Genomic DNA, 12,428 nt, shown 5'->3' with positions numbered 1-12,428 from the left:
AACAAACTTTCCACAAAATGATTTCTAATGACTGCATTGCATTCTGGTCTACTGAGGCTGCTGCTGATGGGGACAGAAAGAAATTGCTTTATTTTCTATGATGGGAAATTGTATGAGATAACGTCAGCATCATCACTGAGCATAGAAAGAAAATAATTCCCTTTGACTATAGTTGACTTCACATACATGGTTGATATTTTTCTCGTAGTCATTTCTGTTGTAGCTGCAGAAGAAATATTTGTGATGTGTGTGTATTTGGCTTGGTAGCCATGACAATAAGAAAAACACATTTTTAACAATTGAACTTGAGAAGTGTTTTAGGGTGGATAAGATGCACTGTTAAGTAGACCCTTATGAAGTGAAATTCATAATATCCTACCCCTCATAATGGTACATTGATGCATTGTCAGCATTACTACAATACAACATTGTTCAGGGCACTGAGATTCAGTTTTTCCGTTGCATATGATTGCTGTTGATCCCAACCTTAAGTTTGAGCTCCATATGAAATCTCTTGTTCAGTCTTGTTTTTTTCCAACTAAGGAATACTGTGAAAAGCAGACCCTTACCTCAAGAGTCGTCCATGCTTATACAGTATTACGTCATGTCTAGACTACTGTAATACCTTGTTTACCTCGTTTATCTCGACCCCTGTGGTCAGCCTCATTTGTATTTAAAGGAGCTGTTTGTATTTTGCAGGGGCCTCCAGTTTTCAGAGCTGGGACTTCTGGCTGTTCCAAAGTCAAGGAAGGTGTTTGTGCGTTTGCTGTTGTTGCTCCTTGACTCTGGAACAGCCTCCACAAAGTCTCAAAGAAGCCAAATCAAAACCTAATTTTAGTTTGGCTTACTTTGTAGATGTAAATTCTTATTTCTCCTTGTTTTATATATTATCTCTGTTTAAAAAGTGATATGTAAGTAATGTTTACTTGCTCGCTTGCATGCAGTGAGAGTCTTCTCACCTGAATCTCTGTCTGGGCGTCTGCCTCTCTGGACTCTTGCACATATGGCCGATGTAGTAGAGGGGGAAGAAGAGGCAGTTCCAGGAAGTGGCGAACCAGGTGAGGGTGAAGGGGGCGTCAAACTGCTTAAAGGTCAGCTTGGCCAGCTGAGTAGAGCCTGCCCAGGAGGAGCACACACATATCACCATGGCGACTCCCCACAGGGCCTTCCGCACCTGTATGGTTGTTACTCTGATGCAGCAGTGGAGCTTCCGTCTGTTGGAGCCGGACTCCGCTCCGGCCGCAGCACCAGCAGACTGTGCGTCTGTGGTGCCCACCACATTCTCCCTGATGCGGTCTTCTCCTATGGATGAACACATATGTGTTAGACTGACAACTAAACACACTGAAATGTGTTCTATGATCAGGAATATTTTTTTCAATAATTTGTCAGCTGAGGAATTTTATTATGCCCTTAAGCATTATACATCTCAATGAGAACTAAGACCTTTTACATTAGAGTGTTTTCGCCATGTGAATGACTTCAGATCACCCATGTTTTTTCTGGCTAAACATAGCTTATTTCACAGTTTAATTGAACTTGAAGGTGGTCAATCAGACAGACATCTGAGTTTAAAATGTGGTGTTCAAGTGTGACAGGCTGCAGCCAAACAGAGGACAAAAGAGGGCAGATCTGATATCCAATCCAAGACGACCTCTTCTCCACCTTGTGAGTTACAATGGTGTGTGTGTGTGTGTGTGTGTGTGTGTGTGTGTGTGTGTGTGTGTGTGTGTGTGTGCTTAACTTTGCTATTTCTCCTGTCAGAACCTGATAGCCTCCATATTTCTTCAATAATGTGGGAATTGAAGCAAAGTGTTGATGTGCTGTTTTCTGTCCCACTCACACCCACTCTGTGCTTCAAAGCTGATTCCTTTACCAAGGTCATTTTGTTATCTCGAGTCATTGAAATCACTCATGGATACTTTGATTATTGTCTCCTCTAAACCATTCATTTACAGCTGTTTATCGTTTATCGTTGCGTGGAAGCATAAAAGCGAAGAAGCTCAAACGCAACATAACAAAATATATATTATACATACAGGAGATCTACATTCACTCACCCTCCTTTTATCTCTCAGTGACATTGTGTATGACAATGAATTAACATATCTTGGCTAAGAATTAGCACAGTACAGTAACAAAGAACACCAACACTATATATTTGAGTCAAACAGAGCCTATAGCTAAACTTTTACCACAGAAAACAAAACTGCAAGATCCCAACCTTTAAATCAGGGCAGTGTAAGTGAGGGGACAACACAGTAAACATCACCCAACTATATGCGCTCTGTTCATTACGGCTGTATAATAATATGCACCATTCATCTTCTATAGCGTCCTGCCTTCCAACAAGTTAAAACTGAGGGATCTCCCTAATGGTGCTTCCAGAGGTAATGATGTGCCGCAGGGAACCTTTTGCCGATTCATCTGCACTGTACAGTGCTGACTGGAATACAGAACGCACTTCAAAAGGCCTCAGCGAGACTACCATAAATCTAACTTAGGTTGGGGTTACACTGTGAAAATTCTCATTGTACAGCAACAGGACACTGAACCATCTCACATTATTTCATCTAGTCAGCACTGATGACACTGTCTGCCTTCATGTTATTGTGATTTGTGCAGTCAAATGGACACCTATTGCCTTGCTTGCTACTATTTTACAAAAGAGCTGTATACAAGGGCATCCATCATGCCCAATGAGACGATTCATTCTTCTGGAAGAGCTGCCTCTGACCTTGCCAGGTGGTCTCATCATATGACAGATTAACATCCCTGATGACTATCGCCTCCCATGCTAATGCCCCGGCTTCCCCAGGCTCTCTGCTGAATGCACAAGAGTTTCTGATTTCTGTTTATCTGCTACGAAAATAAATGTGATGCAATTAAGATGAAAATATGCTGCATAATTTGGGCTTCCTGAACAATGCTTCTTGCACCTGAAAAAAAAAGCACTTGACAGCTCTGACAGTTTTGGGGCACATTTGGCAGCAATGAAAGATGATTCAAGATCATTGTCTGTTCTTGCAATAAAATGATGAATCAGCAAACACCAACAAAAAAGAGACAGTAGCACGTGGATGAATGTCTGTCAGAGTCTTGGGCACAAGGGTGAGAATTAGGTTTCTCTATTCTGAGCTCCAAGCCTCTTTGTCTTGTTCTGAAGGTCATCTCATGTTTACGCTTCCCAGTTTTTGTCCTTCCTGGGCTTCCGTCCCACATCATGTGGCCCTGGCCACAGCTCCATAGTGCAGCACAGTTTAATCTTCAAAATGCAGTAATGGGCCAAGCCAATCAGCCCCCAGAGAGGCACTGGGGCCCAGCTAAGCACTTCCAGCTCTGGCACATGTGAACACACTGTGTGAAGTGTCATGACAATCATCATGACACTTCAACTACATCAAGCGTAGTAATATTCCTTTCACCCAGTATGCTGTTAGCACAATATTCTGAATATAATACATTCTCTCTTTCATTAAATGAAATACATTGTATAAATTATTAATTGAAGCTTCTATGATTAAATGCTGAGGCATCAAGGTATATTCATTTCTTACCCACTGACGCACTGCCTCAATGATTTGAAAGTAACACTTTTGATAGCCTGATGGTGACTAATGATACTGTATCAACCTTGAATGGCAGTGATAACCAATATGGAGCACTGCTGAACTCATCAGTGTGAGAGAGCTGGGTCAGTAGAGTGGCTGAGTGAGATAAAAAGGCTCCTCAACTAATAGCATTTGAAGCCATTATTACCATGACTGAAACACCCAGGAAGAGTCTCCTTCTGTAACTGCTAAATGATTAACTGATAACTCTTAACCTTATCTGTTTGTAATCAAATGGCAACTGTCAAGGTCAGACATTACTGCAGTAAAGAGCCTACAATGCAATCTTTGGATTGATAACGTGTATTTTTTATTATATCTCAAAATTAATCTCAGCCTTTTTCATACTAAAACAGATTAAGATTAGGTGTAGTTGCAGATTGCTGTATTCTAGCAAAGAAGTTTAATTTAACACTAGATGAAAATATCTCCACTCATTCAACACAGTCTATGTCCGAATGTGCTTAACTGAATGTAACAGGCATCTGTGAAATCACTGGAGACAGCAAAAAAAGTGTTGGCATCCTTGCAGGACCAGCTTTGGATCCACTCTGACAGCTCTATGGCTTTTCATCCAGCTGAATTAAGGCATACTAACACCTTAGAATTCCATATGCACAGGTAAAGGTGATAGAGAAAGTGTTAAAAATAAGAATTTGCTATGTTATATAAAGCATTTATCAACAGAAAGAATAATATTTCAGCCCTGCTGAGTGTACATTCTGGGTGGTGAATATAGTTTTTAATATACGTCCTACTTCCAGTAAGGCCGAAGCACCCCGACTGGTTTTGAGATTTATCTGGCCAGTTTTCCAGTTTTTCTCCCATCTCAGTCCACGCCTCCCCCCCGCAGAATCTGCAGTGCAGATCTCTCCTGCTGATAGCTGCAAATCCCAAACGTGCCAGCAGAGCCCTGCCTGACTGCCTGCTCTCACACTTCACAGAGCCTGGCCATGACAGGCCGTGAAAGCCCAACTATGTCCCTCTGTAGCTCCCTTAACAGGCCACTGCCTACGCCACTCTCTCTGCTGTCCTGCTACTCCCAGAGCAAGAACAGAGATCCTAGCAGGCAGCAGTGAGTTCACCAGAGTGGCTGTACAACTGTCTGGAGCGCTTCACTGGGACCTCAAGTTGGAGAAGTTTGTCTGTTTGGCGACACCTTCGTGGGAGTGAGAGTGCACAGCAGCGCTCTGCCTCAGTGATTTAAGGGGGTAAACAGATCAATCACCAATACACACTTCAGAGGAACTCTTCTTGTCTTACTGTCTCTGCTTGGTAATCAATATGAATTGACTGGTGCAACTCATTCTGTCATGCTCATAATCAAACATTATACCATATGCAGTACAATATAATTCCATTTTTTTTCAATTTTATTTATAGTATCAAATCATCATAGTTATCTTGAGACACTTTACAGATAGAGTAGGTCTAGACCACACTGTGTGTAGCAGGGGTGTGTGTAACTGGGTGTAGCAGGACATAGCATGACGTAGCAGGGCGTAGCAGGGCACTGCAGGGTGTAGCTGGACGTTGCAGGGCGTAGTAGGGCACTGCATGGCATAGCAGGGCATAGCAGGGCATTGCAGGGCATAGAAGGGTGTAGCAGGGCGCCTAGCTGGGTGTAGCAGGGCCCCTAGCAGGACCACGGCGACAGCTGTAACCATGATTTAGGTGCCACCCTAATCCAGGTAAAACTGCGGGGCGAGAAAACATAAGGGCTCCGGGGAACACCCTCCCCAGAGCTAGGTTAGTAACAAGCATTTGCCCACAGATGAAAAGAGAGAGGAGAGAGGAGCTCAGTATGTCAAAGGAAGTCCCCCGGCAGTCTAAAACTATAACAGCATAGCTAAGAGCTGCAGAGAAGCAGAGATAGGGAGGGGGTGCACCGTGACTGTGGTAACACACCCTCCCCCGCTGGTCTAGGCGAACGCTGAAACTCCTCACTCCCTAAATGTAAGCTTTCTATGAAGAGAAGCAGAGATAGGGAGGGGTTGCACCATGACTCTGGATATACACCCTCCCCTGCCGGTCTAGGCGAACACTGCAACTCCTCACTCCCTAACTATAAGTTTTATCGAAGCGGAGAGTTTTAAGTTTACTCTTAAATGTGGTGACGGTGTCTGCCCCCCGAATCCAGACTGGGAGCTGGTTCCACAGAGGAGAATATAACATTTTATCATAATCTAGATTTTTAAAATGAAAGAGATTCTTTGCATAGATGCAAGATGAAAATGCAAAATACTTGTTCTGTCAATCTTTGGCTGTCACACAACATCAATCATTGCATCAGTAGTCTCAATAAAAATAAATCCTTCAATCCCATGTTGACTAATGCGGTTTGTCATTCCTGACATGTCAAAGTCTGAGCTTTACAGTCTATAAAAAGTAAGGCATAATCTCGGAAGTTGTATGAACTTCACATTAGAAAAGGATGGTAGTTTCATCATGGCAGGTCAGATAGACAGGCAGAAGACAGACAGGCAGCAGTCAGTGTCTTTGTAATCTCTAAGTCTGACAGACAGTGGGAGTCTGTGATACTTGGCTGTGACAGCTTGGTCAGGCCAAGCTGACAGTCAGAGGCCTTTCAACACACCAGAGCAGGCTCATCTGACAGGCCTGTCTCGCTCAATAACACAACAGAGAGTCAGGCGGTAAACACGCCCTGCCACACCAACCAGCTGATAGGTGGGACCACATGGGCTGAGGGGACAAAGGCCCAGGAGGGCAGACAAGGGCAGTACCGTTACTGATCCCGCTCTCCTTAACTCCCGACCGGTTTCTCCTTCTACCTCAAAGGACAACGGAGCAACTTTCTCACTGAGCTGCAAACTTGGTTGTCACTGCCCTGACCTGCCCAGCTGGTTCAACAGATGCTCACGATACAGGTCAATGCTGCGGCCCTCTGATGCCTCATTGGTAAGTGACATGACAAAACACAGGTGCAAGCAGGCCAGTGTGTGTTTGTGTTTGTGTCCGTGAACTGTGTGTTAGAGCAGAGCAATAGCAATTACTCATATTTGGCAGAGGGTACACTGCCCAACAGTATATCCCCCAGTCCTGAAGCATCCCTCCCTTTCTCTTGCAGTCCCTTACAACAGTGACTATAGCCTGATGGACCTGCATTTTAACTACTAGACTAGACTAGACTGGCAAGAGTCCCAGCACTTTCCGCGACAAATCAATATTAAAAAGATTGGCCACAGCGCCCCTGTTGAAGTAATGGATAAGCAACCACCGCAGGTGTACACTTTGAGTGTCTGCCCAAACAGCGGTTTTACTCCCTCCCTGCACTCCAAGGCCGCTTAAAATATACAAACCCTATTAGACTTACATACACCTGACTTATGACTTCACTATTTTCAGATAAATTTTTTTGCTGACATTATTTTCAGGCTGGTCACAATTAGTTACCACAACTGCTGTAGAGATGGTGGAAATGTTTTGTTATTTCATAATTAGCCTTCTATGTACACCTCAACTGTACCATCAGGTCTACTGGCTGGATAGGCAGCCTTCCTGCACCCTGAAGAAAGCCTTTGGATCAACTCCCTCAATTTAGGATTAGAGTTTAGAGCTTCCTCTCTACACATTTTTGCAGAGGATTTTTCTCAAAGATGAAACACTACGACACAGAACGCATTTTTTTATATGACGTACAAATGAGATATGCAGGAAGGAAGTCATGGCAGCAAATCTCAAATGAACGTATACATCAATCAATATAGCACCTAACATTAATCCATCTAATCAGTTTAATATGATTCATTATGGCTTTCTCTGCACACACACTCTGCATTTATGTAAATAAACCGGAGCAAAAGCTTGGCCTCGTGATAAAACAAAAGCCCTGTCATTGTGTATTCATTGCACACCTATCAAGTGAGAAAGGCCTGATTTACTTGCTTTACAAATTTATTTAAAAGCATTACTCCTCTGACTACCTTTAAAGTCAACTCCAATTACTTTCAAAGGATCAAAGTGAGATGTGCCTTTTTAATGGAGCTTGGAAAGGAAAACTCCAAAATGATCGTCATAGCTGCTTCTGGTGATCTTTTAACACAACTGGTGAAAGTTAAACACATGTATATGTATACTTTTGTTTTCGACAGATGTAGCCTCATCTCCATGCTGAGGTTATTGCTAGTCACACAGGCCTGAATGTACATTTGCATACAAATAAGACACAGGCAAACAAGTATGAGATGCAAGATTATATTTATGTCCTTTGTGAGTGCGCTTGAAGGAATCCTGTTATTTTTGTTTTTAACATTGATGATGATTCAGGTTTTTGTGTTCTTCACTGACTTTTCATCAATCATTTCAGGCAATATCCACACAAAGCAATTAGTCTAATACTTCTTTAATACATCTTTAAAATCTTAAAGCAGACAGGATACGCTAAATCCATCTCACCAGGAAACACTGAAGATCCTATACTATGGTAAATGAGTTCATTATCTGTACATTTAAACCTCTACTTCGTTATAATTTGCTATGAATTGATTGATGTACAGTAGCCTGTGGCGAAGGTACACAGAGCCCTGAAGAAAAGGTTCAGTGTGCTGATAATAGTAGCGGGTGAAATATGACCAGCGTCCTTGGGGACATATGTACACTGAATCACTTTTCAAAGACGCCTGTTCTGTTTCCAAGTGTGTGATAGAATTACAGAGATTAAAGGGATTTTTATGAACTTCTTACCCCTGCCTCTGATGACACAACGCAGACATTCCCCAAAGACATCACCATTAGAAATACAGTTGAAGAGAAATCAATAATTATCATCCATGGGCCATTAGTTGGGTTGATTTGTCACAAGGACACATACAGGAAGAGGTAAATACTGCAGATGAAGGCAGTGAATCAAACTTGTGGCTGTAGAAGACAACGGGAGATAGACTTTTGTCACAAAACAAAATCAAGAAACATTAAAGGAACGTAGGATGATTCTGGGATCTGCTGCGTGATGATCGATTGTTGTGTTTCTAGCCTCTCGTGATGATGACACCAATAATAAGTCTGATGTCAAAATTGATTGGTTCCATCAAAGCACAAAAATACGTAAAAATAACTAGAATTTCATGTTGAAATACGAAATAAATCAAATTAGACTTGGTTTCAGGTCTTGTAATTGCTGTTTGAAGACTGGGCATTGCCACACTAATACTCCATGGCACTGTGGATGTTAACTGGACACGCACACAAAAAAAGACCACTGAATATCCCAAACTGAAAAAAATTACTCTTTGACAGTTGGGTGCAGGTTGTTAGAACAGAGGTTTTGGAGCTGTGGTTACACAAGCAGTGGAGTCTCAGAAAAGCGGTGTGTCGATCTGCTGCTGCCCCCTGCGATTCCCTTTTCCTTCAAAGCAGCTGCTGAAATGGGAAGCCGAACATTCACATCATAAACGCCATAGCTTTGACTCCCTTTAAAAATTTACAATACTGTATCACCCTCAACACACACATTTCCATCCATTTCCATCCACAGCATAGCTTTTGTTAATTCTGTATACAGAAGCTTTTCAAATAACAGCCCACCATCTCAGCTATTCTGAGAATCAAATATTTTGAGCTGACATTCACACTAATAAGCTTAAAAATCATTGGTAATCCAGCAGCAGTGATTCTGAGGTTACCCAGAATGCCTTACAATGACTGAATATATGCAACACAGTTTAAACAGCTATAGCATCTGGTTAGTTAATTTGATTTCTGCAGTGTACATATGAAACTGCATGAAAATACATCATTTATATTCTAGCTGCTGGTCTTGTTATAAATTATGAAGTATTTTAATATATTTCCACATTAATAAAACTGTTGAACTCCCAAACATCAGGAGGTATAGGTTAAGCTTCACTGACAAGTCTGAGTCAGCAAGATCTGTAGCTCAGGTTTTTACAACAGAGCATGAGAGGTACACAATTCCACAATTATTTATATTATTGTCTTCATGATTAACTGTTGTACTAAACCTTGTTTTAGAGGCTACACTGACATTTTGGCAAATTACCTCCACTTGCTGCGCTGTCCCAATTTGACTGGTCGCCATCAGTGTTTATTCAAGCACTACATTACTGCACTGCACAAACTACATCTACCAGCAGTATAACATTAAGCTGATCAAATAGTAATTATATATGTAAGTCATCACAACCTCCGAGGACTCTTTTCATGCACCATGACATGTGTATGTGTGTTTTAATCATGCAAACATTAATAAAACAACGAAAGTTGAAGACATAAGTGTATGCATAGAATGCAAGTTTATATGCACCAATCATTTGTCAGTTCAATTTAATCCCTTTTTTATTTTTTTTTAGGTGTGCGAGGAATTACTTCAGGAGCAAGGCACTAAAATGCTGTGAAATCAGCAGCCAATTTAGTTTACTCTGGTCTCATGCCAAACACTGATACATTACTAGTCCTCTGACCTGAGGGGTGGATTAAAGAATGCATAACACCCCTCCTTTGCAAAAGCGTGAGTCATTAGGAGAACATTGTAGAGTCGGGAAGACATGATATGAGACTATACTTGTTCAAGATGGCAGGACAGGTGATGCAGCAACACACACAGACACACACACAGACACAGACACACACACACACACACACACACACACACACACACACACACACACACACACACACTAGCTGTGACTCTTGCAGCCAGCGATGGGTGGAGGGTGTAGAGTGTGAGGGGGAACCCCTGCTGCAATAACAACTTAAGATCCTACCAATGGAGCAGTGCATTTAATGCGTCAATAACATGGTAATGCAGGTCTATTTTAGGCTTCATTTTGGGGTTTTCAACAACATCACACGATGAAAGAAAATCATAAATAAATAATGCGATGAAATTCCGAGTGACGACCTGCATGGAATTAATCAGGATGCTGTCTGATGTCAAATTGTTTGCATAAATGTTGTATCATAGATTTAACTGTAGCCTATTATAAGTTGCGCGCTTGATAGATTCCCGTGTTGTTTTATCTTGCTCGCAGTTCTAAAGTTGCCTCTTGAACGAGATAGCCTACGTGAGTAGCCTTGGGAGAAATATATTAGCTGAAATCCTCTCTCTCAGATTAACAGAGGGATGCTTCTAAATGTATTCTGTGAAAAGACATAACAGGCTGCCCAACACACACACACACACACACACACACACACCAGCTCCAGGAGCTCTAAATAGATATGAACTCTCCCTACCTTCCACTTTGGTGAGGGTGAGCACCGGACTGTTGCACGCGGACAGCGGGGCAACCCTAGCGGAGTGTTTCTTCATGATGATGAGCTCGGATGGGCTGAGCTCTAAACCGCTTCGACTACATCCCTGAAGCTGATTTGGTGCAGACACCAGACCACTTGATGGGACCCTTGATGTTTCTAGAGCCGGTCTCCTGCTCTCTGTCCCCTCGCATCCATACAACTCCCTCTTGATGCTTTTTTTTCTACCTCCGTTGTATTCCCCCACCCCCTTCCTCCACTTGCCTTCCCTCCCCAAATCTGCTGTATCCAGTGCGTCCTGGCTGGTCTCTCCTCACGCACAGTCTGGCAATTGCTGCAATTCGCCAACGTCACACATCCATCAGCATCACGATCACCTCCCACCACCCACCAGTTCCTGTCCCAAGGCAGATGTGCCCGGCTGTCCTCCCCGACCCCCCGTGGCGGTGGTCCCTCCTGGGCAAAGGAAGCTCCGCATGGAAGTGACTGGACGGAGGCACTAACCTGGCAGCGTGCAGGCAAACTCTGAGCTATAAATGGACTCTGTGACAGATTTGATGGGATCAATGCAGTGAAGGTGCGAGAGTGTTGTTTAGCAACAACATTAACACTCTTTGGAGTATTTTCAGGACAATTAAATTATATTGAAACGAACTAATCCTTTATTTGATCTCGCGACCACGTTGACTTCCTGCAATTAAATCTTCCTGAGGGTCCCCAGATTGCACGTTGTAATACAATCTTCCTATTTTTCGTGTTTATGCTCCTGGGTTTTGGTTTATGGCTTTATTGTTAATATATTTTAATTTTAATAATAATACATTTTAAAATCGTTAATGTGTTTCATTTAATCTGAAATTAGCACATACATTGTATGGATTACCAAAGTTTTAAAGACAAGATTGTTCCTTCAAGGTCATGCATGCAGTTCTTTACCTGTTATTTTGCATAGGTGTGTACAGTGTGTTAAGGTGTTGCACAATTCTTGGAAGTGCTAATCCCCCTATTTGAGTATTAAATCACATGTTTCTCTTTTTTGCCCAGCTGGTTGGGCATGTGGGGTTGATAAAGAAGATATGGACATTAGGGATTGTAGATTTTAAATGAGAATGAAGGGCAGTTTAGGGAGATTATAAAAATAATAATAATAATGCAACTTCACATTAAAGTCTATCAGAGTCTGTCATATTTAAAATATGCACTGCGTAGAACTCATTTTTTATGTAAAGTATGAGGTCAGGGATTGCTGTGGAAATAAATAAAAGCTGAGTTGGCGGCCCACTGTGACTGAATTGATCCAAATGACAGCAGAAACATTGACATTTTGAATGACATTAACACAAACATGTCCCACAGTCTTATGATGACTAGGCAAATACACAACTTCAACTATTGTTGTGCTTTAATTCACTAGGCTATGGGAGAAATGTCCTATATGCACTGCCATGAACAAACTCTAGCTGTTGTGTTCAGAGTTTCCTTCCAGCTGTGGTTTGTTAAGGGATTGAGACGTAACTCCCAGCTGACTGACTGATACTCTGACTGACCTGGGTCACAGTCCTGATAGCTTTCAGTTTCACATCA

At 42.2% G+C, this 12,428-nt stretch overlaps 1 protein-coding gene and 1 long non-coding RNA gene across 3 annotated transcripts in view; one reads left to right on the top strand and one right to left on the bottom strand.

The window, feature by feature from the left end:
* Positions 1 to 12,428, bottom strand: part of slc35f3b (solute carrier family 35 member F3b) — a 49,650-nt gene that overhangs the window by 9,864 nt on the left and 27,358 nt on the right. Inside the window, exons 1-2 of one of the 2 annotated variants that reach the window (XM_078272995.1) lie at positions 10,827 to 11,139; positions 960 to 1,302 (exon numbers count right to left, since the gene is read on the bottom strand). In XM_078272995.1, coding sequence (XP_078129121.1) covers positions 960 to 1,302; positions 10,827 to 10,902 — 419 coding nt within the window. In that variant the 5' untranslated portion in view covers positions 10,903 to 11,139. Of the gene's footprint in view, positions 1 to 959; positions 1,303 to 10,826; positions 11,140 to 12,428 lie in introns of those variants that run through there. The other variant, XM_078272994.1, reaches the window with a different exon arrangement.
* LOC144532305 (uncharacterized) lies at positions 10,119 to 12,116 on the top strand. The gene is made up of 2 exons (XR_013503329.1): positions 10,119 to 10,173; positions 11,137 to 12,116. It is a non-coding gene; the product is annotated as an uncharacterized LOC144532305 (long non-coding RNA).

The sequence above is a fragment of the Sander vitreus genome, chromosome 17 (genome assembly GCF_031162955.1).
Source record: "Sander vitreus isolate 19-12246 chromosome 17, sanVit1, whole genome shotgun sequence".
Taxonomy (NCBI): Eukaryota; Metazoa; Chordata; class Actinopteri; order Perciformes; family Percidae; genus Sander; species Sander vitreus.
This window is presented reverse-complemented; position numbering and strand designations above follow the sequence as displayed.